The following is a 27279-nucleotide window of genomic DNA, read 5'->3' as shown; positions in this document are numbered from 1 at the left end:
AGAAGGTTAGACCAGAATGAGCTCTAAAGTAGATTTCCGTAGTAAAAATACGTGATTCTATTAAAAAGAAAGAGCACACCTTTTAAAATATGACTAATTTAAGTAATGAGCAACCATATTAGGTGCTTTTTAGCCAATGGAAATTCTAGTGCATTTCTTGTAACATGTAGTCCTTTCTAAAACAGCATTAGAGAATATAATCCAAATCCTCCAGTTAAGAGAATTTAATGGTTTCCCTGCCCCATGGGACCAATGATAAGCGTATGGAACAAGATCTAGGGAATGGAAAGGATATGCATGCATCTAGGACTAGCGACTGCAAATATGTTACAACCCCTGAACCCAAAGCAACAGGGGAGGGAAAGATAGGTTACCAGAACATGGAAGAGTGAGTCATGTGGAGCAGATCACCTGAAGAGGACAAGTGACATCATGTGAAGGCAAGAGACAGCCTGACTTGGTCTTGCAGGGAGAAAGCCACGGGAATATCCTGGTCTCATTCTCTTCGCATCCTGCAGGATTTTGTCTGTGCTCCCTCCCCATTGGTCAACCTCAATTGGAAGCTTGAGGGTACTGCCTCTATATTCTTCCTACTCTTGGACTCTAGGACTGCAAACAGGTGAAGAGTGGCCCTGGAGGAGAAAAAGGAAGACATCCAACATAAAATGGCAGATGAAAAGGTATTAATCACAGCTCCAGAGGATAGGTTGTAATTTATTCTTTAAAAATAAGTTACTGGCTTTGAGACAGTAGTTAAGAAACAAGACATTCTGAAGTATAAGATTCTGGAATTTGTTCTACAATCAGCCTTTTTCTGTTTTGCCTCTTGACTTGAACAAATATTGGATCATGACTGATGGTACAAACTTTAGTATTTGCTTTTCATCCATGTAAATAATTTCTCTTTATTTTTCCCTGTTCATGTCCAAATGGTTTCAGCTACACACTTGGTAGTAAGGTATGATATGCCAAAACTGTCTTGGCTGAGCACGGTGGCTCACTCCTGTAATCCCAACACTTTGAGAGGCTGAGCCAAGTGGATCCTTGGGGGCCAGGAGTTCCAGACCAGCCTGGCCAACATGTTGAAACGCTGTCTCTACTAAAAATAGAAAAATTTGCCAGGCGTGGTGGTGCGTGCTTATAATCCAGCTACGTGGGATGCTGAGGCACAAGAATCGCTTGAACCTGGGAGGCGCAGGTTGCAGTGAGCCGAGATTGCACCACTGCACTCCAGCCTGGGCAACAGAGTGAGATTCCATCTCAAAAACAAACAAACAAACAAAAAACAACTGTCTAATATTGCGGTTTTTGTCAGAGAACTATTTTGTTTTTACAACTGGGCAGATGCCTAAGCACACAACAGTACTGTAGGCAAAGAGAGAAAACAGTACACCGTACTACATGGAGAAACACAGGAAGGGTGTATTTTGTTACATATAGAATCGTTACTTGCAATTATCTGTGTATACCCTAAGTCGCCTACTGCATATGTAAATTTATGTTTCCAGATGTAATTCATTTGGTCTGCAGGACAAATACATCATTTTTGAGTCTTACATCTCTAAACTCTGTGCTTAACAATATAGATCGTTTGGGATCTATACACAAATCCTATACAGTCTCAGTAGATATCTAATTTTGAGACAGTCGTCTTATCCCCTCCCCACCCCCGCAGTTCACCATTAAAGCCCCACCACATTAAGAAAGATAAATCTCATAAGTGTGTGTACAGGTCTTAAAAAGTCCCTCTTTAAGAACTTTCCTATTTCTCTTCAGTACTTCAAACTTCTATTTCCAGTGGTCAGTTAGACATCTCCAGCTAGGCAGATGCTATATTTTGGATGCATTTCAAATGCAACAAAGCTTACTTGGAACTCATTGTATTTTCCCGACTTGCCTCCTCTTCGAGTTCAGAGCATCACCATCTGCCCAAGCCATCAATTTAAATCTCCTAAGCTAGAAACTTGGGAACTGTTCTCAACATTCCATTTTCCTCATCCTTTATATCCACAATCCTACAAGTTTTATAGGCTCAATTTTCTAGAATACTCTGGAATACATCCTCTCTTCTCCTACTTACCACCAATAATTTCACCAAAACTGACATAATTGCCTCCTCCGTAAACTTTCTGACAATAAGTTCTCCCCCCATCTCCCTCTTCCTTACTTTTTTCCTAAGGCATCTGTCCAGATTCCTTCTGCTATTATTTCAAATGCATATTTAATTACATCCATCTACTCCTTAAAAATCTTAATTTTTCCCTAGGGCCCACAAAAATCATCTACTTTGAATGCTAATTTTCACACACTGCCCTTTTCTATTTAGTCAACCATTCTCTGATTTGCAGTCTCTTCTGACCTGTAAAAAATGCACATTTTTTTGTCTTTGTTTAAGCACTCTTTCCTCTTTGGGCATACTCTGTTTATCTAAATCTTCTCCATAACAACAGCACTAAAATAATTTATTGTGTACTACTAAGGGATAGTATGCAAACCACTTTACAACCATTAGGTTATTTCGAGCACCATTTTACATTGAGGAAATTGAGGATGTAATTTGTACAAGATCACATTTTAAGCAAGCAGTAAAACTGGGATTACAATTCCGGTCTATCTCAATCCATGAACTGAACATTTAAATGCTGCCTCCTACTACCACGTATCACATAACTCGTGTCAAGTTGTACAATTATCTTTAAGCTTCCAGATCATTATGGTTCCCCTTTTCTTAATCATTCTAGTTCTCCTTCTCTCATCTCTAATCATGGTTTGCGCCAACATCAGTGTTTAGTACTAAGTTATTCTTTAATATCTTGTTTTTATTAAATCTTATCTCAACTATATTGTAATTTGTTTTGTGAGAGGTAACTAAAAAAAAAATCCTAACCTAACTCCACAAAGCCATAGAATAACTTTATAATAGTAAATAGCAAAACCTTATAATAAATAGTTTCGCCTTATTGGGGTAGGTAGTAAGTGTGCTTTAGGTAGATTTGGTTGGTGCAAATGTAATTGTGGTTTTTGCCATCGAAAGTAATGGCAAAACCGCAATCACTTTTGCACCAACCTAAATATCATCTCATTTACATATGTAATAAATACTCAATATTTGCTTTAATTAAAATAGGGGCAGACAAGTGAATTATATTTAGAGGTTCCAGGTGACTGAAATTTTCACAGGGGCAGAAACCCAAAATATGTATGTGCAGTTAATTTTTTCTGTCTCTCCTGTGTTGGGCCATCTTTTTTTCCTCTCTTTTTTTTTTGAGATGGAGTCTCACTCTATCGCCCAGGCTGTAGTGCAGTGGCGTGATCTCGGCTCACTGCAGCCTCCGCCTCCCAGGTTCAAGCAATTCTCCTGCCTCAGCTTCCCGAGTAGCTGGGACTACAGGCACCTGCCACCATGCTCAGCTAGTTTTTTAATATTTTTAGTAGAGATGGGGTTTTACCATGTTGGCCAGGCTGGTCTGGAACTCCTGACCTCAAGTGATCCGCCCACCTCGGCCTCCCAAAGCGCTGAGATTACAGGCCTGAGCCACTGCGCCTGGCCTTTCTCTTCTTTTTCATGATATACTATTGGACTTGTCTGTGCTTGTAATTATTTTAGCTGTTGATTAGTTTATTACAAAAAAAAATGGTACTGTACCTTTATGGGAATAATTAGCACCTATGTGAATATTTAAGTTACCAATTTTGGCAAATATGAAGTCCAAGTTGTCTTGTTTTGTTTACCTTTATATCCTCTCTCCCTTCTTGCGAAGACACACTTTCATTTAAAATAAACCCACTCAGCCGGGCGCGGTGGCTCACGCCTGTAATCCCAGCACTTTGGAAGGCGGGTGGATCACGAGGTCAGGAAATCGAGCCTACCCTGGCAAACACGGCGAAACCCCGACTCTACTAAAAATACAAAAAATTAGGCGGGCTTGGTGGCGGGCGTCTGTAGTCCCAGCTACCCCAGGGAGGCTGAGGCAGGAGAATGGCGTGAAACCGGGAGGCGGAGCTTGCAGTGAGCTGAGATCGCGCCACTGCACTCCAGCCTGGGCGACAGAGCGAGACTCCGTCTCAAAATAAATAAATAAATAAGTAAACAAATAATAAACCCACTCACCCCCACCCCGACTCCCCAGCTGTAGGGAAAGATTAAGAAGGCGGGGTGGGGGGTGGGGGAGCCCCGTTAGGTAGCGCTGCGTTGGGCCTACTTCTGAGAGTTTAATCCTAGTAGGATCTTTGGAGTTCTTTCTTCGGAGGCGCGTAGCTCTGCATTATTTAAAACTGTTTCCCGCAAACCCGCAATCCCTTAGGCCAAAGACACCCCTAACGCGGAAGGTCTACGAACAGAAATGTCCGGAGTTAGAGAGCGGCCTTTCGGGCAGCTGCCCCGGCTTCTCCAAGGCCGGAGGGCGATCCCAGCGGGACCCGCGGCCTGAGGATGGGCCTGCAGCTGCCGCCTCCGCCAGGCGACGGGAAACCCTCGGAAGTGCGTTTCCGCGCGAAAGCAGCATTGCAGCTAGGAGGGAAACGCGTTCGCGAAGGAGGGCCCCCGGGGCCTTTCCCGGGCGACCCGACCCGCCAGGCGCGTGGCGGGAGCTTTCCTACTGAGCGCGGTGGAGCGCGCACATTTCCTTCAGTTCTTTCTCAGAAGTTTAGGCCGCACCCGCCCGCGCCCCCTTTCCACGATTACACACGTGCACGCCAGGGTTTCTTATTTTTGGTGTGTTTTTGAGACCAAAGAACCATATCCGCTAAGCCTGAGGAGGCACCCGCCCCCTCAGCCCTGAAACGAGGCCTCAAAACGGCAACCGATGTGAGTAGCCGCTCAACTGTCCGAAACCCAAAGGCTAGAGGGCGTGCCCAGTGGCCAGGTGCAGGCGGTGGGGCAAGTAACGGCTTTTGGTAGCCCCGCCCCTCCGACCCGCCCTCTCTGCGCCTGCCCATTTTCGTTCCCTCGGGTCTGTAACCGTCTCCCGGGCCGCTTCCTCTTTAAGGCGGAGCCCGGCGTGGATCTCGCGAGATCCGGCTTGGCGCCGTGACCTCCATGTGGGAGCTCCAGCTCTATAAGTAAACACTCTGCGCGGCGCAGACATGGCCTCTTCTTATTTTTGAGGTGGTGTCTGCGGCAGCGCCTCAGAGTGGTTCCGGTCGTCTCCCCTGAAGTCGGCTAGTAGGGCGCGCGGACTGAGAGTCGTCGCCGCCTGTCGGGCCCGGCGTCCGGTCGGTCCAGTGCGCGCGCTCGCCCGCCTGCCGCGGAGGGCCCGAGCCGCAGGGGAAGCGGCGCGGGCCGGGCGGGGCGCGGCGCCCAGAGCTCAGGGGGAGACAAAGGGGACCGGTTCCTCTCTAGGCGCCAAGATGTGGATCCAGGTTCGCACCATTGATGGCTCCAAGACGTGCACCATTGAGGACGTGTCTCGCAAAGCCACGATTGAGGAGCTGCGCGAGCGGGTGTGGGCGCTGTTCGACGTGCGGCCCGAATGCCAGCGCCTCTTCTACCGGGGCAAGCAGGTGAGGCGCGCCCGCCGCGCCCCTCGCGAAGCCGGGGGCCGGAAAGCTGGGCTCCTCTGGACTCGCAGGTCCGAGGGCTCGGTGCGCCGCGCGCGCAGGGCTCACCTGGCTCCGCTGCGGGTGGGCAGCCCCCGCGAGGCGCAGGGTGCGGGGCCCAGTCCCGCCAGATGGTGGGGAGTGGGTCTCTGCCAGTCCCAACTGGAGGTGCGCCGCGCGGGGTCAGAAGTGAGGGCGTCCGGAGCGCAAATATTTCGCCGTTTGTTTTTGGTAGGACAGCGGCCGTAGGCAGTGGGCGCCCAGGTTCCTCGCTTCCCGCGCTTGGCGGGGCCTGGGGCCCCCAGAGGGCGGGGAGGGCAGAGGGTTCTGGCGGCCATGCCACCGCGCGGGAGACCCGGAGAGCTGGCTGACCCGGCTGAGCGTTCGCCTCGCTTCCGTGGCTCTTCCGCGTCTTCGACTCTCAAACAGGGGAAACTCGGGCATTGAGCTCTCAAGAAGAAGAACCCTATCTCTGCTTTCTGACTGTGGTAGGATTCGCGCAAACTGAAGATTCGAAGGGTTTCCAGAACTTATGGTGCCTCTCCCTCGCCGCCTCTCCTAGGTTTGGAATGTCTCGAGGGAGGTTAGAGACCTGGGCATGAAGAAACTGTTGGTTTAACCGGGGGCCGGGTATACGAATGCCCTATATAGGCCAGGGGTTTTATTCCCGAAGTGAAAGCGAGTATAAGACTGTTTTGGTTTTCTTACTTCTCGCTTTCTAATACTCATCTCGTTCACGCTTTTAGCACAGCATTGCAGCATAGCCAGCGGTGCATACTTGAAGGCTGTCTGTGGGCATCTCTGGTATTTTTATGGTCTGGCCAGTCTAAGTTTTTTTCCTATTCCACAAGTCTCTTATAATCTAGATCCCTACCCACTCAGACCCATCATATTTTTCTTTGTCTTCATGTTGTTGTTAATACACTAAAAAGTTGGCATCCTGAGTTGATAGACCACACAGTTTGCCACCAATCCTGTGGTTTGAAATAAGTGTAGCTCTTTGATTTGGTAGAAGTAGTCTCCAGTTGCAAACTACTTAAAAGGAATATTTTCCTCCCCTTCACAGGCTTAGTCTTCGAAGACTGTCCAGAAATTTCATAGTAACAAATTACACTTCGGGAAGGAGAGACCTTTTTTTCCCCCCTTTCTTTCTCTGTTTAAAATAATGTTATAGCACCTTTGATTTGTGTTTGCAGCCAGTTTTTTACCGACTCCTTAGTGTTTGACGTGTAAAAACAGGTATTTAGTTGTAAGCTTTGCTTTTGAAATAATTGTACACTCGTTAAATACTACATAGATTTGCTTTGCTGTGCCTCAAGCGGCTGATAGGGTTTCCTTTTGATCGTAAGTGAAAAAGCATGTAACCGTCTGATGCATTTTATTTTCTAGCTGGGGACAAATAGTAATGAATTCCTAGGACGCTGGTGATTTCAGCACCAGAGATAGAAATTAAGGATGTTCCTGGGCAACACCCCTAAAATCTTTATTATCAAATATACTGAAATAATTATCACATATCGGATTGGGTTAAATTCAAGGCAACAAAGTAGACTTTAAGTAAACCAGGAAGCTCATTCCAGATTCCAGGGAAAACTGAGGATAACCGTTGTACTTCCTCTTCCAGGGTCCTAGTGGGTAATTCCCTACTTTGATTTCTTCAGCCCAGTGATAAACCAGTAGGGAAGAGGAATAGACCTTTGGTGCCAGCAGGGAAGAGGAATAGACCTTTGGTGCCAGCCATTAACTTGGAGACTGAAAAGGAAGGTCCTTCGTACCAGCTGTGTGTTCACTTCCTTATGAGCTGACAAGTAGCTATGGCAATGAGTGTTATCTTTCGTGGTCTTTGGAGCTCCACAGATGAGTTAGCCAGCCTGTAGCAGGTAGCTACTGGATTGGCATCACAGAAAGTCCCCATCCTGTAAAATACCATGTCCTCACTGGAAAAAGGTATCCCTACTTCAGAATGCTTTACTGCCACGTAGTGAAAAATGTCATAAATTGTAGACAATACATTTATTTTTATTTAAGCGGTACCCGCCCCCCATACTCCATTCATATGTTAGGTTGCAGCTTTTAATCTTTGGTATGTATCAGAATCGCTTGTGGATATTTATTATAGATATTCAGCTCACCCCAGAACTGCAAGTAGTTGAATTTAACAAGACCCCATGGGAGATTCTGATAACACCAGAGTTTAGAAAATGAATGTTGAAAGATAGTCTCCCACTAGTCTCTTACTATTCAAAGTATGGTCCCTGGATTCTCAGGACCAGCAGCGTTAGCTTTACCTGGAATCCTCACGCCAGACCTACTGAAGCTGACCTACTGAAGCAGAACCTGTATTTTAACAAGATCTCCAGGTGATGTGTATGTAAGTGAAGTTGGAGAAGACAGTGTTAATTGCCTCCACTTTTTTTGTTGTTTTTGTTTTTTTTTTTGAGCCGGAGTCTTGCCCTGTCGCCAGGCTGGAGTGGCGCGATCTCAGGTCACTGCAACCTCCGCCTCCGGGGTTCAAGCGATTCCCCTGCCGCAGTCTCCCAAATAGCTGGGACTACAGGCCTGCGCCACCACTCCCGGCTAACTTTTTGTATTTTAGTAGAGACAAGGTTTCACCATTTTGGACAGGATGGTCTCTATCTAGGACAGGACCTCAGGTGATCCGCCCACCTCGGCTTCCCAAAGTACTGGAATTACAGGCGTAAGCTACCGTGCCCAGCCTTGACTCCACATTTGATGGTCAAAATGGAGACCTGCAATTCAGGGCTATAAGTTTTGGTTAGAGTAGGATAACATGCTGTGAACATTCTTATCTGGGAAGTTGAGTTTGAGGCACGCGGGGGATTGGGTCTTTTTATGGAAGAGTTATTATGTTGGTGGATCTCTAAGTCTTTTAAGAATCCAGAGCTTTTCCTATTTTAAAGGATTCTGTCTCCTGTCATTCTTTCACTCCTTACCACTATAGAGGTGGTCTTGAAATAGATAACAATATGGGGCGTGAACCATAGTTGAAAAAAGTTGCCTCTCCACCTTGGTTTTCACACAGAATATAAAAGGACTTGCCTATTTAAAGGAATATCTATGTATATATTATATATGATGTATATAACATATATAATACACATTTATAATATGTGATGGATACGTGAAAGTTATTAACTTATGCCCTTCACTGGCATCCCTAGTCAGTAGTTGCTTGCGAATGACTTCCCACTGCCCTCTCAGCCACTTCCACTTGGCATTTGCTTTCTAGTATTCCCTTGCATCATTGTTGACTGCCTCTTGTTACCTGGAGTTTCTTCTTTCAACTCAGTAAGATTTCAAGAGGGGTCTGACAAAAAATCCTAACCATTTTTGCTTCTTAAGTATTGTAAATCCTGCATCTCCATCTTCGAGTATGGCAGTTCTCAAACGTTTACTTTTGAGACATTGATGGACCTAAGTTACATGCTTCTGACTCACAGATGTTTGTAATTTCTAAATGACCGCTTCCTTTTTTCCCTACTTAGAGCATAATTTGAGTGTCAGAGATAACTTTCAATCTTCGCTGTCATTAAATATAGAAGAACTTCAGTACTTTTCAAGTAAATCATCTCAACGCTTCACAGTTCTTCATAATATGTGAAGCTTTGTGGAATAAAGTTGTGTGGAACTTGTTATTGCGGTAGATAAATGGTCACTATTGTAGGAAGACTGGAGGAGTACCTATGAATTAGGGAAGGAGTGGATAATCTGGGTTTAAAAAGCCTGTCATAGCAAGCATGAGGAGAGGTGGTTATATGTTACTGTGGATGTAACTTATTATAAGGCCTCATGCCTTGATATGCTTAGACATTTGGTTAGACATGTGCTCTTATGACATTTTTTCCTGTCAAATCAGATTTTAAAAAGCACCACTTGAAACAGTTTGTATTTACTCCTGACCATCATTCAGCAGAAACTAACCAGGAGTTGACTGTAGAAATGCCCTCAACGTCCCTCAGACTCTGGTCCCTCAAACCTAAGTGGAAAAATATTCCTTCAATTTCCAGCAGTTTTACCACTTTAACTGCTATCTTCATTTTTGGAAATGTCCTACTGGTTAATTTGCATGTTTTATACTTTAAAAAATTTTTTTTTTTTAATTATCTTTAAGCACTTCCGTTTAAAAATAGTCATAATGTTTGTCAGTTGTATGTTATGCTTTTTGAGCTCCTCCAGAATTAGTAAGGTATTTTGTTTGGGTTTTTTTGTGGGGGTGTTGGAGAATGTCAGAATGATGGTGTGAATGCAGTGTTCGCTCCTTGAGTTTTTTGGTTTTTCTTGTCCCTCCACAGGAGTTCAAGACTAGAGGGTATTCCTTTTTTTTTAATCAAGGAAGCAACATTCACATCCATATCCTTATGAGGGCTTATTTGCTTACTGACTTGGAATACTACTTAGGCTTATTTAGAAAAAGCATGCTGACTTGTGAGGTAGTACATAATTTAATTCCGTGACTGGGAAACTTGTGAAATTCTTGATCCCTTTTTCTACTTGACAAATGTTGAATACCTGTAGTGTTTGAGATTGTGCTTGTTGGGTTCTTGGACCACCTGAATTCAAATTACTGATCTAGTAGATTGAAAGTTTTAAATTCAGGACATACTTTTATTTCCGTTTGGTTGACTTCTCAAATATGGTGTTACTGTGTTAGAGTTGTGAATGTTGAAAAGTAATACATATGAACAGTAGAAAATAAGCAATTTAAAAATTGATTATGTTTCTAGGAAAGTGATAGTTCTGGCCTGAAAGGAGTTTAGTTTTCTTGTTTCACTGTATCATAGTGAAATCGCCAACTGAACTTTATAAAGAAACAAAATGGAGACTTAATTTCCTAGGGCTGTTGTACTAATGTATCAAAACCTGGGTGGTTTAAAACAATAGAAATTTACTGTCCTCATAGTTCTAGAGGTCTAGCAAGGTGTCAACAGGGCCATCCTCTGATAGCTCTAGGGGGAGAACCCTTTATACTTTGCCAGAAATTTTCTTTCTTGGCTTATATTAGGTACATCACTCCAGTCACATGGCTGCGTTTTTCCTGTGTCTTCACATTGTCTTCCTGCTGCATCTTTCCAAATGTCCCCTTATTATGAGGACACTAGCCATATTGGATTAGGGCCCTAATGACTTTGTTTTAACTTAATTACCTCTCTAAAGACCCTATCTCAAAAGGAAGTCACATTCTGAGGTATTGGGGGTTAGGACTTTAACAAAAAAATTTTGGCAGGGACGCAACTTACCCCATAACAGTAGGTTTTACATTTCTTTTGTTAAATTTATTTCCTGATTACCTCTTTAAAAGACTCTGTTTCCAAATAAGGTCACATTCTCAAGTACCATGGATTAGGATTTGAACCTGTAACCCTTACCAAAATATGGGTGGGTTACAAATAATTTATTCACTATTCTTTCTGGAAGACTTATTGATAAAACTTGATAATTCTTGCAGATGGCTAGAATTAGAGAACTTCAGGCAAGTGGAGTAACATGAGCAAGAATTAGAATTATTCCTTCTTGGCTTTTTTTCTGCTTGACTTAAAAAATAAAAACCTACTGATAATGCTTTAGAGAGATAAAATATTTGACTTAATGTGTTTTTTAAAACTGAAACACTGAGCCGATGACTTAATGTCTTCATGAAAAATAAGGTCATAAAACAACTTTGAAAATTCACATTTCTTGAAGTTGATTCAAGCACTGATTAAAAATAAAACTTGATGAGAAATTAAATCTAGTTTAGAGTTTTTCTGTGTAGGTCATAAGGTCACAGCCACAGTGAAACGTTTTGGGATTTATTTATTTATTTATTTATTTTCAGACAGGGTCTCACTCTGTTGCCCAGACTCGAGTGCAATAGCATGATCATGGCTTACTGTAGCCGTGACCTCCTGGGCTAAAGTGATCTCCCACCTCAGCCTCCTGAGTAGCTGGGACCACAGGCATGTGCAATCATACCTGGCTAAGTTTTTTACTTTATTTTTATTTTTTGTAGAGATGGGGTTACCCAGACTGGTCTGGAGGTCCTGGGCTCAAGTGATCCTCCCACCTTGACTTCCCAAAATGTTGGGATTACAGACGTGAGGCACGGAGCCCAGCCCCCTCCCCCCACCTTTTTTTTTTTTTTTTTTTTTTTTTTTTTTTTTTTTTTGACAGAGTCTCACTCTGTTGCCCAGGCTGGAGTACAGTGGCGCAATCTCAGCTCACTGCAACCTCCCCTTGTGGAGTTCAAGAGATTCTCTTGCCTCTGCCTCCTGAGTAGTGGGATTACAGGTGCATACCACCACACCCGGCTAATATTTGTATTTCTAGTAGAGACGGGGCTTCACCATGTTGGTCAGGCTGGTCTCGAACTCCTGACCTCATCGTCTGCCCTTTTCGGCCTCCCAAAGTACTGGGATTACAGGCGTGAGCCACCGTGCCCGGCCCATTTTTTTTGTTTTAATGGCTAGCAGTGTTCTCTGTAGTGAATATGGAGTAATTATTAAGAATTTATGGCCGGGCGCGGTGGCTCACGCCTGTAATCCCAGCACTTTGGGAGGCCGAGCAGGTGGATCAGGAGGTCAAGAGATCAAGACCATCCTGGCAAACACAGTGAAACCCCGTCTCTACTAAAAATACAAAAAAAAAAATTAGCCGGACAGGATGACGGGCACCTGTAGTCCCAGCTACTCCAGGGAGGCTGAGGCAGGAGAATGGCGTGAACCTGGGAGGCGGAGCTGGCAGTGAGCCAAGATCGCACCACTGCCCTCCAGCCTGGGCGACAGAGTAAGACTCCGTCACAAAAAAAAAAAAAAAAGAGAGAGAGAATGTATTGGGGTCCAGAGAAGACACTGATATCAGAGGCCATTAAGTAATAAGAATGGTTTTAAAATCTCTATAAATTGTAGTGCTATGGATTTTAAGTTTGGCTAGGACATTTGAGCAACTAAAAATGTAGTAAGATATATTTTAGAGACGCATTTCACTATTCTTTCTTTATTTTCTAGTTGGAAAATGGATATACCTTATTTGACTACGATGTTGGACTGAATGATATAATTCAGCTGCTAGTTCGCCCAGACCCAGATCATCTTCCTGGCACATCTACACAGATTGAGGCTAAACCGTGTTCTAATAGTCCACCTAAAGTAAAGAAAGCCCTGAGGGTAGGACCTTCCAGTCAGCCATCTACATCAGCTCGTGTCCGTCTTATTGATCCTGGCTTTGGAATATATAAGGTATGTTGTTTTCTTCAGACTTACTGTTGTGAGAATACAAGTAAATTTCTTTTCTGTTCAGGATGTTTTGAATAAGTAAACATTGATTGCCATTTGAAAATAAAGATTGGAATGTTAATATAACTTTTAAAAGTAGTCTTTTAAAAATTGATATGAAATACGTAGACAAATGTACAAGATGTATGTGTACACTTTAAAGAGCTATAAAGGAAATACTTGTGTAATTGCACCAAGGTTAAGAAGTAGATTGATTTAAAATACTTTTTTGTTTGTTTGTTTGTTTGTTTTTGATACGGAGGCTTGCTCTGCCACCCAGGCTGGAGTGCAGTGGCGCACGCAGTCTTGGCTCGCTATAACCTCTGCCTCCCAGGTTCAAGCAAATCTCCTGCCTCAGTCTCCTGAGTAGCTGGGATTACAGGCGTGCACCACCACACCCAGCTAATTTTTGTATTTTTAGTAGAGACAGGGTTTCACCATGTAGGCCAGGCTAGTCTCAAACTCCTGACCTCAGGTGATCCGCCTGCCTCAGCCTCCCCAAAGTGCTGGGATTACGGGGGTGAGCCACCTCACCCGGCCTTAAATACCTATTTAAAGCCTCGTGTGTGTCCCTATCAGAACACTTCTCCCTCTGTCTCCCTAAGAGGTAAACTGCTTGTTCTTTTATACTCATTTTGTTTTTCTTTATTTTTGCTACTTACGTATATTTCTCTAGGCAGTATGTTTTGTCTATATTTGAATTTTATATAATGGAATTCTACTTTTTCTCAGCATTGAAAGATTGTCTGCATATAGCTGTGTTTTATTCCTTTTCACTATTATGTCATTCCATTTTATTAACATACCACAGTATATTTAATCCATAATTCATAGATATCTGGGCTGTTTCCAGTTTCAACTGTTTTAAACAGTGCTGTTTTGAACCTTCTGTTATGCTGGTGCATATTTTCAAGAATTTCTACCCAGGAGTAGAAGTGCTAGTTGTTCACCCACAGGGTACCACCAAACTACTATACTTGGTTCCATTGGTCTGTTTGTCTATCTGTCTTCCTATTCTCTTGCCTCTGCCTCCTAAGTAGTGGGACTACTTAGCGCGTACCACTATGCCCGGCTAATTTTTGTATTTCTAGTAGAGACGGGATTTCACCATGTTGGTCAGGCTGGTCTCAAACTCCTGACCTCGTCGTCTGCCCTCCTCGGCCTCCCAAAGTGCTGGGATTACAGTTCGGAGTACTGTAGCCTTATAGACTGTTTTGATCTCCCTTTCTCCTATCTCCCCAATTTCTTTTCTCTTTCAGGGTCTCTTGGCTTTTAATATTTGCTACAAAAACTGTAGAAATAGCATGTAAAGCTCTACAAATCTGATGGGATTCTATGGAGATTGCATCTATAGATCAGCTTGGAGAATCGACATCTTTACAATGTTGAGTCTTTTAATTCATGAACATTAAAAGACTTCTCCATTAACTTAGATCTTTTCTTTTTTTTTGTTGTTTGTTTTTTTGAGACAGGGTCTCGCTCTGTCACCCAGGCTGTAGTGCAGTGACGTGAACACGGCTCGCTGTAGCCTTGACCTGCTGGGGTCAAGTGATCTTCCTGCTCGGCCTCCCAAAGTGCTGGGATACAGGCGTGAGCCACCGTGCCCGGCTAACTTAGATGTTTGACATCTTAATTAGTTCTCTCTTTACATATTTAATATTTTGCTTTATTTCTGGTAGCTTCGTTTTTGATGCAATTATTATATATGGTTATCTTCTAAAATAGTAATCTGTTTCCTGATACATAGAAATGAAATTGATTTATTTGACTTTTGTAACCAGCAACCTTTTCAAATCTAATAAATTGTGTAGAAATAATCAAATGGCAGTTTTGCTTTATCCTTTCCTATCTTTGTAACTTCTTAGTTCTTACCAGTTGGGATAAATGGGCACCTATACTGTTTTTCAAAGCATTTAAGACCAAAAAATTGGTAGACGAAGTAAACTATTCAAGATTATTCAAATGGAGATAATTTTGGATATATGGAAAAATGCCAACAGATCTACATATGTATATAGAAAGATTAAGAAGAGATAGAACCATGTTTCCAAAGAAAGTACCAGGCTTGGGTAGCTGAATGGTTTTAAACCTATGAGGAGTAGATCATTATGATGTTACCTAAACTGACCTACAACATAAAGAAGGAAAGCTTCTTATTGCTTTATAAATTGAGTTTAATACTGATACTAAAACATGACAAAAAGCACATCAGCTTCACTAACATTGACGTAAAACCTAAGTTCTAGTCAGCAAATAGAATTGTGGCTGTATTAGCTGATTTAACTTGCTTTAAAAAATTATGTCTGCTTATTAAAAATATATTACTTTAAGCAAATATGGTTTGTCAGGATGTGGGGACAGTTCGTTATTATAAAATGTTTCAATATAATTCATTGTACTAATAAGCCAAAGAAAACACATTAATTTAAAATGTTTTCTGCATTTAAATACAAATTTGAGTCATTTGTGATGTTTTCTGTTTTTTTTTTTTTCTTTTAAAGAAAAGTCTTGGCCGGGCGTGGTGGCTCACGCCTGTAATCCCAACACTTTGGGAGGCCGAGGCTGGTAGATCATGAGGTCAGGAGTTCAAGACCAGCCTGGCCAAGATGGTGAAACCCCCGTCTCTACTAAAAATACAAAAAATCAGCTGGACGCGATGGCAGGTGTCTGTAATCCCAGCTACTCGGGAGGCTGAGGCAGGAGAGTTGCTTGAACTTGGAGGGCGGAGGTTGCAGTGAGCCAAGATCGCGCCACTGCACTCCAGCCTGGGCAACACAGTGAGACTCTGTATTAAAAAAAAAAAAAAAAAAAAAAAGGAACTCTTGATAAGAGGAATAGACAGAATAGGTTAATATTTTAAACCATGTTCTATACCGGTATTCCCTTTAAAGACAGAAGCCAGACAAGCCATTCATGCTTCCTTATTTGACATCTTTCTGGAACTACTAGATAATGCAATTAGGCAGAAGAACAAAATAAAGTGTAAATATTAGAGAAGGCCAAGTTACAGACTATGGATACCTGGGAGAGCTGAGAAAATGTTTTAGAAAGTTATGAGCAATCACTAAAGTGGCTATCTTCAAAGTTAACATTGAGCTACTGACAGCTCAAGGAATTAATATGTCAATTAGAACAGGAAGAAAATTTGCAATAACAAAAGGTAAAATCTGGGAATAAGTTAAGATATAAAACAGTGCTATGTAGTGGTCACAATTAAGAGAATTTTTAGCACTGAAAGCCAACTTGCCATTTTTTTCTATGTTACTCTGATTTCATCCACCTTTTAAATACCAATACTTAATACATTTTTTACATTATTACTTTTTTATTTGTGTTACCACCTCTGTCATTACTTTTAAAATAAACTTATTTTAGAACAGTTTTAGATTTACAGCAAAATTGAAGATAGTAAAGAGAGTTCCCATATATCCCACACCTAGTTTTCCCTCTTAACATCTTAAGTTAGTATGGTGTATTTGTTGAAATTAATGACCCATATTTTCTTAGCTTTTACCTCATGTCCTCTTTTTGTTCCAGAATCCCACTAGGATACTATACTGTGTGTAGTTTTTAAATCTCCTTTGACATTGACTATGACGATTTCTCGGGAATTTTTTTTTTTTTTTTTCCAATTACCGCGACCATTTTGAGGAGCTCTGGTCAGGTATTTTGTAAAATCTCCCCCTATTAGGATTCATTTGTTTTCCTTATTTGTCTGGGTTTGTTTTGGGGAGGAAGACCGCAGAGGTATTTTCATCACGTATGTAGGGCACATACTATCCGTATTCTATTGGCTAAGTATAACTTAGGTTTTACATCAGTAGTAACATTGACACTGATGTGAACCTTAATCATCTGGCTGGGGTAGTGTTTGTCAAGTGTCTCCACTGTTAAACTACTTCTACACCTCCTTTCCATACTGTACTGTTTGAGAGAAAGTCACGTCCACACTTAAGGAGTGGGAAGTTAATGTACTTCACTGCCTTGAGGGCAGAGTATCTAGAAAAAACTAGTTAAAATTATTCAACATGGGAGGTGTATTTATTCAGACATTTACATCAGTATGGACTCATGCTCAAATTGTTCCACTTTTGGCCATTAGAAACTCGTTTATTTGATGGCTATGTCCCTTTGACATACCCCCATTATGGTGAGTGTTTTGTTTTTCTTAAACATTATTTTACTTTTTGGCACTACAGCATGCTTCAGGTACATCTTGTATATTTCCTGCTTCAGTCCTAGAATCAACTATTTCTCCAAGGTTCCCTGGTTCCTTTAATTGTCAAATGATAGGGGCCCGGCGCAGTGGCTCATACCTGTAATCCCAGCACTTTGGGAGGCCGAGGAGGGTGGATCACTGCAGGTCAGGAGTTTGAGGTCAGCCTGGTGAACGTGGTGAAACCCCATCTCTGATGAACATTAAAAAAAAAAAAAAATTTAGCCGGGCCTTGTGGCACATTCCTGTAATCCCAGCTACTCGGGAAGCTGAGGCAGGAGTGTCACTTGAACCCAGGAAGTGGAGGTTACGGTGAGCCAAGATCGCGCCACTGCACTCCAGCCTGGGTGAGTGAGACTTCGTCTCAAAGTAAATAAATTAAAAAAAAAAAACCAAGATCTTGGCTCTAGGTATGCTTTTTACTATTGGTGTGTCATTGCTTTTAGAGCCTTCAACAGACAGCAAGGAAATAATACATATTTGTACTAACCTGTGTATATATACATCTATGAATATTTATGTAACTATCTGTATATTAAGCTTACATTATTACTTTTCATCTTTGACCAGAGTTTAGAAGCTGCTGCTTTTGAATTGTTTTGGCAGTGACAGGATGAATTTGCTTTCAAAGGAGGGCCAGTTTATGTATCTGCACATCTGAGATTAATCAAGGTTCAGCAGTTCAGGTCAACTTAAATTTCTGTTTAGCAAACTTCCCGGTACCCCACTCTTCCTTCCTCTTCCCTCCCCAATCTAATTCGGAAGAGCATTACAAGAAATTACTTCTCTCAGCAGATCTTTGCTTTTTATTTTCAGTGTTAGTGCTTTGGCTGTGAACTACAGAATTTAAACTCTATTTGACGTCTCTTCTATTTCCTATTACTATGTAGTATAGATGTTAAAGACCTGAGCTTTGCCAGGAGACCTGGTTTCAAATTTCAGTTCAGCTGCTGCTTGGTTATACAAATTAGCAAGTAAATTTTACATTAAGGCTCCCTTTCCCCATTTAGGAGCACATTGGAATGTAGTAATTAAATTCTCAGAAGGTTGCTGTTCATACAATAATAAATTTAGAGCTGTGTTTAATCTTAGTTGAAGCTACTGTAGATTTATTTACTTTTTGGGGGATGAACCTTAGTAATTGTCATAGGTATTTGAAATTTTGACTGGTGTCTTTATTTTTTTCAGATAGAAGTACATATTTCTGGATAGTTCATTCCACAAATAGTTGGATATCTAGCATATGTTTGTAATCGGTATTCTGCCTTCACAGAATTTTTATCACATACTGACTTGTTGACTAAACTGAAAACCATTTAGAAGCTGGTACTTTTGAAATGATTTGCTTTATTTTTATTTTATTTTATTTTTGAGATGGAATCTCACTCTGTTGCCCAGGCTGGAGTGCAGTGAGCCATCTCAGCTCACTGCTACCTCTGCCTCCTGGGTTCAAGTGATTCTCCTGCTTCAGCCTCTTGAGTAGCTGGAATTACAGGCACCCGCCACCATGCCCGGCTAATTTTTGTACTTTCAGTAGAGACGAGATTTCACCATGTTGGCTAGGCTGGTCTGGAACTCCTGACCTCAGGTGATCACCCACCTCGGCCTCGCAAAGTGCTAGGATTACAGGCTTGAGCCACTGTGCCTGGCCTGAATTGGTTTGTTTTAAATTTGCATTGGGTTTTTGTATTTCCCATAGTGCAAGTCTGAGTAGTTAATATATGAAAACTTTTAAGTTGATTATAAGTCACTTAAAAATTGGGCGTTGTATTGCTTTTGTCTTGAATTCTTGGTTATGCCACTTGGTAAATATATTTTTTTTATACATGTAGAGCTTTCTATAGTTGAAATTGCTTTATGGATGAGCAAACATTTTTGGACTTTTCCTTCTGACTGAAATATTCTTTGAACGTCATGATAAGCAGGTACAAAAGATGAATTTTCAAATTAACTTTATTCAAAACTGGCATAGGTAAACATTTAAACAATATGTTAAGATGAAATTTTAGGCCAGGCACAGTGGCTCATACCTGTAATCCCAGCACTTTGGGAGGTCGAGGCAGGCAGAGCACCTGAGGTCAGGCATTTGCAACTATCCTGGCCAACATGGCGAAACTCTGTCTCTACTAAAAATACAACAATTAGCCAGCTATGGTGGTGTACGATTAATCCCAGCTACTTGGGAGGCTGAGACGGGAGAATCACTTGAACTCAGGAGGCGGAGGTTTCAGTGAGCTTAGACCGCGCCACTGCACTTCTGCCTGGGCAACATAGCAAGACCCCATCTCAAAAAAAAGAGAAACTTCAATCTGAAGTTATGTATTGCCCAATATCATTATTTTGCTCTATTTAATAACTCTGAGCAATATTTAACCAGTTTCAGATATTTTCATATGTTGTTGTAAGAAGCTAGATACCACTACTACATATGGCGAGCCTATGAAAGATTGTACAGAGGCTGGGTCCATCCATTCACATTGTATGTGCATTTAACATAAATTGAATCACACTGGGTCTGGATTGTGAACTGATTTTCTGAAGCAAGATGGATGTTCGAACCTAAGTTGGTTTTAATTTTGGTTTTTGTGTATGGAAGCTTTTTATGATGCCAGAAAGATCTTACTTTCAAATGGCTGTCATCCTGGCCTAAATGATGACTGTTTAGAATGGTGGTGGTAAGCCTTTACAGTTTAGCTGAGCATGTGGCACTGTTAAACTTCTTACATGTTTTCTTATGCTCATTGTATAATAGAAAGTACTGGAAAGAGGAGAATTATCATTGATATCTTATTATATTATTTATTTTGTGCACAGTACAGTTCTTGATGTTTAACCTTTTTGATTATGAAATGTATTAGACAATACAGAGAGTACGATCACTGTCTATAAACACCATCCAAGTTATGAAATAGGATAACAATACTCCCAGGAACTTACCAGGTGCCTCCTCCTGATTATAACTCCCTCTTCCCTAGTTGTAACTGCTACCCAGACTGTGGTAATCATTTCTTTGTTCTTTACTAACTTTCTTATTAATATTAACCTTTAACAACCTATTAATAATCTTTAACTTATTTATGCAACCCTAATGCCTAATTTTCTGGTTTCTGAACTTCATGTAAATGGAACCATATTGCTTTTGCTTTTTTTTTTTTTTTTGAACGATCTCATTCTGTCACTTGGCTGGAGTGCAGTGGCATGATCATAGCTTACTGCAGCCGCAACCTTCTGGGCTTAAGCGATCCTGCTGCCTCGGCTTCCTGAGTAACTGGGGCTACAGGTCTGTGCCACCATACCCAGCTAATTTTCAGTTTTTTGTAGAGACAGGGTTTCACTATGTTGTCCAGGCTGGTCTTGAACTCCTGGGTTCGAACAGTCCTCCTGCCACTTCCTTCCAAAGTGCTGGGATTACAGTGTGAGCCATCACACCCAGCCCTGCATTTTAAAATTTGTGATTAAAGAAAGATGGGGCCGAGTGTGGTGGCTCATGCCTGTAATCCCAGCACTTTGGGAGGTGGAGGACAAGTGGATCACTTGAGGTCAGGGATTCAAGACCAGCCTGGCCAACATGGCGAAACCCCATCTCTGCTAAAATAATAAAAGGTTAGCCACTGTGGTGGTGGATGCCTGTAATTCCAGCTACTCAGGAGGCAGAAGCAGGAGAATTGCTTGTACCTGGGAGGCAGAGGTCGCAGTGAGCCAACATTGCACCACTGCACTCCAGCCTGGGCAACAGAGCAAGACTCTGTCTCTGGAGAAAAAAAAAAGGAAGGTGTTACAGTGAGAGAACGATTTTCAGAGTTGCAGAACCTGTATTCTCAGCTTAACTCCCATATTTTTTACCTGTGTATCTCTTAAGCAAATGTATTTCATGTCTAGACCTCATTAGAAAATGGGAATTATTTTGTATTATAATTAAAGGAGGTAAAGTATGTAATGGTAATCTGTTAATGTTTACTAACAGTATGGTAATAAGACTGTACTCTGAGGTTTTGTGTTTTTGTTTGTTTTTGTTTTTTTTAGGCAGAGTCTTGCACTGTCATGCAGGCTGGAGTGTAGTGGCGGGATCCACGCCTGGCTAATTTTTGTGTTTTTTAGTAGAGATGGGGGTTTTGCCATGTTGGCCAGACTGGTCTCGAACTCCTGACCTCAGGTGCTCCACCTGCCTTGGCCTCCCAAAGTCCTGGGATTACAGGCATGAGCCACTGCACCCGGGCTATACTCTGAGTTTTAATGAGTCTTAACATTGAACGTATGTACTTAGTAAGGAGACAGTTTCATTTGTGTGTACTATATGCTTGCTGGGTTGGCACGTTACATGAATTTTCTCACTTTATTTCAAATACACTGCAAGATACTGGGACAAATTAAGTAACTTGTTCATGGTTACACCTAGTGGGTGATAGATGAAGAACTTGAACCTAGGTTTACCTGCAGAGCTGGAGTGTTTTCTGCAGAACAAATGGTACCTAGCATATTGTAAAACCATCAAATATTTGCTGTTGGTATTTTCTTTTTTTAATGATTGCCCCTTGCCTCCCATACTTCAGGTTTTAAAAATATTAAATATTTGGACAGGGGAAACTTTTTCTTTAAATGTGGCTTTTTTTTTTTTTTTTTTTTTTTAAATGGAGTTCTACTCTTTTTGCCCTGGAGTGCAATGGCACAATCTTGGCTCATTACAACCTCCACCTCCTGGGTTCAAGTGATTGTCCTGCCTCAGCCTCCCAAGTAGCTGGGATTACAGGTGCATACCACCATGCCCGGCTAATTTTGTACTTTTAGTAGAGACAGGGTTTCGCCGTGTTTGCTAGGCTGGTCTTGAACTCCTGACCTCAGGTGATCCACCCGCCCTGGCCTCCTAAACTGCTGGGATAATAGGTGTGAGCCACGGTGCCTGGCCCTTAATGTGGCTATATCTTTGATGTGAATAAATGCAGCTCTTAAGTGTAGAATTATGTGGTTGGCTTAAACGTTTTTTAGCTTTTTAGTTCAACTCCTCTCCTCCCCATATTAATCTTTTAAAAATAATTGTATATTTTATGATGTTTTGACATCTTTGGGGGCCTTACTGGCTGAGGAGAGACTGCCCTTCTTCCTAGGGCTAGCTTATTCCTAGAGACAGTAAACAGCTGATCAGTGAGCCTGCCTTTCATATAAAAACATCTAATCCTGAGTCCATGCACTTAACTACCTCCCTTATCTAACTCTTAAACACCAAGCCAGTATTCCGCCCTGATCACCCAGGGCTGGGTACCAAACAACTAGAGACCACCCCTACAATCCAAAGCCCACTGACATTATTCAAACTAGCCATCTTGTTTCCCCTGCCTTGCCTTTCCCATGGAAAACACAATAAAGGCTCTGGGCCCTAATTTTCCCCAGTACCCTCTGCCTCCTGACCAAACCTAGTGCTCTCCTTCTCTCGGGAAATGAGTAATTCTTCTTTCAGTGGCATTGGCTTCTCCATGTTGTCACTTAGTTACATCAGTAGATTAAAATCTCATGAGTACAATTCAGATGCTCCCACATAGGCAAGTTCTGTTTTCCTCTTTTGTTGTGTTGTCTGCTATTTTGCTACTCCTTTAGCTAATTACTTCAGTTCTTAATTTGTACTAGATTACTTAGTTACCATGGCAGGATCTTCTGTGTTCATATTAATCATACAGGCCTAAGTATTTTTCCTCTGAACTGCCTTTAAAATCCAGGCTTTATAGCACAGCTTTAACATCTTGCATGCGTCTTGGCCTATTCGAATTTTGCCTGACTTAATGTGCAGAAAGTTTTGAATTTAAGAGCATTTCTGTCCCCACCCAGTTTATATGCATTTCTGTGAGTGCTTACTCACAGCAATACTTATTAGGATACTTACTATACTTAGTAGGATAATTCTTTTTTTTTGGCCAGGCAGGGTGCCTTGTGCATGTAATCTCAGCACTCTGAAAGACCAAGGAAAGAGGATTGTTTGAGGCCAGGAGTTCAAAACCAGCCTGGGCAACATAGCAAACTCTGTCTCTATAAGAAGTAACATTAGCTAGGTGTGGTGGCATGTACCTGTAGTCCTAGCTGCTCAGGAGTTTGAGTTCAGGAGGAGGAGGGTGCGGTGAGCTGTGATCACACCACTGCGTCCAGCCTGGGCAGCAGATAGCCTGTCTTTAAAAAATAAAATAAAAAATTCTTGTGTCCAGTTGTAAATCTAGGTTTACTATATTCAAAGGATGCCCTACCATTGTGAGCTGTGATGTTCTGTGTGTTGATGTTCAAGCAATGGCAGTATTTTGAGGTTGATTTAGGTTTCTGTTAACTTTAGTTTATTGTTAGATGTTAAGGTAACCAGCTATTAGATCTGCCTGCTAGTATCTTACATTTGATAGGAAAATTCAGTACTTCATTTGTGCCACCTCGTGTTCCTTCGTAAGGTTCATACAGCTTAATGTGTTTTTGCTGTTACCATTTTAGTATCAACTATATGCTACATTCTCTGCTATGCAATATTTTTATAGTAATATATGAAACTTACATTTTGACTTGCTGCGACAGAGTAGTAACCTCAGTTTATTCTCCAAGTATGATGGACCTTAACGTTGATTATTTTCATTTTTACTGTGTTGTCTACAAGAGACTAAATGTCTTTAAATTTGTCAGTGACTAGTATGGGAGAAATGAGCCTATGTTTATTTAATACATGAATTAATTTATATAATGTATAACATGCTCCATCTCTGATTGTTTGTCATACCCAGCATGGTTGGCTCTTAGGTTTTTATTTTTTCCTAAACTGTTCATTCTTGTGTAATATTAAACCTTATATCTTTCAAGCTATTTCATTGCTACCATGTTCATTACATACACAGCCTTTGGTCAAATGTACCTCTTCTGGTTGTGACAGTTGATAGTTTTTGTTTTGTCTGTATTCTTTCTACCCTCTGTCAGTTTGTGGTTTGAAACCTTTTTATATTTTCAGTAACTTATTTCTAAGTTCTTTACTTACCTTTGAAGTTCCTGTATACCTGTCTTGTCATTTATATCAAGGTTCATGATATGATGGCAAGAACATAAGCTTCAAAGTCAAGATGTCTTCAAATCCTAACCTTACATTTCATTAGCTTTAACCTAGAGGAAGTTAATTTCTCAGAGCCTTTGTTTCCATATTTTGTAAAATAGGAATTAAACTTGTTAGGGTTAGACATATCTAAGTAAAGAACCTTGCATAATATCTGGCATACTGATACTTCTCCCACAAGGTATGCCATCTATTAGACACCTTAAGAGTGGTGTCTTCTGCCTTCAAGGAAAAGATAACTTGATGAAATAGTGATCTTGTGTTGATTTCATTTTTTCGTTTTTAAGAGCTTAAAAAGAAAGTTGAAGGAATTTCTCTTGGTTATTGTCCTGAAAGGGCTCTGACCATTTTTTTTTTTTTTTTTTCTTTTTGAGACAGAGTCTCGCTATGTTGGCCAAACTGGAGTACATTGGCACAATCTCCGCTCACTGCAACCTCCACCTCCCAGGTTCAAGTGATTCTCCTGCCTTAGCCTCCTGAATAGCTGGGATTACAAGCATGCTCCACCACGCCTGGCTAATTTTTGTATTTTTAGTAGAGACGGAGTTTCACCATGTTGGCCAGGCTGGTCTTGACCTCAAGTGATCCGCTCCTGCCTTGGCCTCCCAAAGTGCTGGGATTACAGTGTGAGCCACCATGCCTGGCCTGATCTTTTAAACAGTGTTTAAAAGGAGAGGATTTTTTTTTTAAGCCTTTCATTTCATAACTCTTAATTCTCTGATACACCCGTTTTTTAATACTCCTTCCTTTTGTCAGATTGCATGGGTTAGTTGTGGATCAGCCACTGGACTTGACTACATCCATTTTGTGTCTTACATCCCTGTTCATTTTTATATTTTATCTTTGTTCTTTGAGGTGGTAGATAAATGTATTTGCCTAGTGAGTTACTAACTAGTGATCGAACTTCACCATTTTGTATAGATGGGTTCATTAGACTCTTTTTTTTTTTATTGTGCATAATTCTCTCATTTTCAAGTTTTGTTTTCTTTTTAATACTTTACTGTTTTCTGGTTGGACTGTAAGTTATCTTTCGGATTATGAAGAAATTAATGGAACAGATTAGTCATATTAGCTTAAAGTCCTGGCTTTTCATTAGTGTCATTCTTACTGGATGACTTGCAAGAATGACTCTTAGGTGCATAGGAATTATATTTTCAAAAGTCTAGTGTATACGTCAGTAAGGTGTAAAGAAAACACCTATTTCATTGAAGGAAATCAGGAAGAAAGTTAGTTTTCATCTTAGTCAATAGATTTAAGATAGCACAAATCAGAATAGTTTTGATCTAATCTTGTTAACCACATTAAACATGAGTAGCTGCAAATATTGTTTACCATGATAACCTACAAATAACTTGAGTTATATTAAGGTTTTTGAAGCAGTAGACAAAATTAAGCTTCATTAACTAATTTTAAACTTTTTTTAGGTAAATGAATTGGTGGATGCCAGAGATGTCGGCCTTGGTGCTTGGTTTGAAGCACACATACATAGTGTTACTAGAGCTTCTGATGGACAGTCCCGTGGCAAAACTCCACTGAAGAATGGCAGTTCTTGTAAAAGGACTAATGGAAATATAAAGCATAAATCCAAAGAGAACACAAATAAATTGGACAGTGTACCCTCTACGTCTAATTCAGACTCTGTTGCTGCTGATGAAGACGTTATTTACCGTATCCAGTATGATGAGTAAGTGCTCAAGCTATTGAGGACTTTATTCATATTTTCATTTGTAGAAACCAAAGCCTTCTATTTCAAGATTATTTTAAATAGTCTTTCTGAAGAAATCCTTTAGAGGTTATGTTCATTTGTTACTTTTTGGTTTTGGTGGTTGTACTCTAATAAATAAGGGCCTTTTAGCTATCAATTATCTCTGGTTCTTAAGTGGTTTATTTTTCAGTATCATAATACTGGCTTAATTTAGGGTGTATGGGTTTCTGTTTGTCTTTTTCTCTATTAGGTGGGCTTTTTTTGAGACGGTCTCTCTCTGTCGCCCAAGTTGGAGTGCTGAATGGCACGATCTCACCTCACTGCAACCTCAGCCTCCTGGGTTCAAGTGATTCTCCTTCCTCAGCCTACCAAGTAGCTGGGATTACAGGTGCATATCACCACGCCTGGTTAATTCTTGTATTTTTAGTAGAGATGGGGTTTCACCATGTTGGCCATACTGGTCTCAAACACCTGACCTCAAGTGATCTGCCCCGCTTGGCCTCCCAAAGTGCTGGGATTCCAGGGGTGAGCCACTGTGCCTGGCCTCTATTAGGTATTTTGATATGTATTTTAACAGTATTCTGGAAACTTTATTTTATAATATGTAGTGTAATAGTATTAGAGTGACATCTATATGTGTATGTTTTGGGGGGGTGGGGGGTGGGGACCGAGTCTCACTTTGTTGCACATGCTGGAGTACAGCGATGTGATCCTGGCTTGCTGCAATCTCCGCCTCCTGGGCTCAAGCGATCTTCCCACCTTAGCCTCCCAAGTAGCTGAGAATACAGGCATATGTATTACCATGCTTGGCTAATTTTTTTTTAATTTTAGTTTTGAGACAGATTCTCACTCTGTGACTCAGGCTGGAAGTACAGTGGCGCAGTCTCTGCTCACTGCAACCTCCACGTCCCCAGGTTCAAGCTAGTTTCCTGCCTCACCCTCCCAAGTAGCTAGCATTAGAGGCGCGCACCACCATGCCTGGCTAATTTTTGTATTTTTACTAGACATAGGGTTTCACCATGTTGGCCAGGCTGGTCTCGAACTCCTGATCTCAGGTGCTCTGCCCGCCTCAGCCTTCCAAAGTGCTGGGATTACAGATGTAAGCCACCACACCTGGTTGGCTAATTTTTTTGTAGAGATGTGGTCTCACTATATTGTTTAGGCTGGTGTTGAACTCCTGGGCTCAAGTGATCCTCCCGCCTCAGCTTTCCTAAGTGCTGGGATTAAAGGCGTGTGCCACTGTGCCCAGTGTAAAAATTTTTTTAACAGCTTTTTATTGAGATAGTTCATGTACAGTTTACCTGTTTAAAGAGTATAATTCGTTGTTTTTGACATACTACCACAAACTAATTTTAGAACAACCCCCCCAAAAAGAAATCTCATATTGATTATCAGTCACTCCCCAGTCGCACTTCCCCAAGAAAATAGGATTTATGTATTTATTTATTTAGAGACAGAGTCTTGCTCTGTCACCCAGGCTGGAGTG

The 27279-nt window shown here is 41.4% G+C and overlaps 1 protein-coding gene across 3 annotated transcripts in view; it reads left to right on the top strand.

Moving 5' to 3' along the window:
* The first annotated feature begins 4974 nt into the window (after positions 1 to 4974).
* UHRF2 (ubiquitin like with PHD and ring finger domains 2) overlaps positions 4975 to 27279 on the top strand; it is a 101417-nt gene continuing 79112 nt past the window's right edge. For 2 of the 3 annotated variants that reach the window (XR_010113579.1, XM_063609195.1), the window contains exons 1-3: positions 4992 to 5502; positions 12543 to 12773; positions 25513 to 25772. Coding sequence is in view for 2 of the 3 variants with exons in the window: in XM_063609195.1 (XP_063465265.1) it covers positions 5350 to 5502; positions 12543 to 12773; positions 25513 to 25772 (644 nt within the window). In the remaining variant the exon portion in view is untranslated. Of the gene's footprint in view, positions 5503 to 12542; positions 12774 to 25512; positions 25773 to 27279 lie in introns of all 3 variants that reach the window. The other variant, XM_055294291.2, reaches the window with a different exon arrangement.

This window comes from Symphalangus syndactylus, chromosome 9, assembly GCF_028878055.3.
Source record: "Symphalangus syndactylus isolate Jambi chromosome 9, NHGRI_mSymSyn1-v2.1_pri, whole genome shotgun sequence".
Classification (NCBI taxonomy): domain Eukaryota; kingdom Metazoa; phylum Chordata; class Mammalia; order Primates; family Hylobatidae; genus Symphalangus; species Symphalangus syndactylus.
The sequence above is the reverse complement of the archived record's forward strand: the minus strand, read 5'-3'. Positions and strand labels throughout refer to the sequence as shown.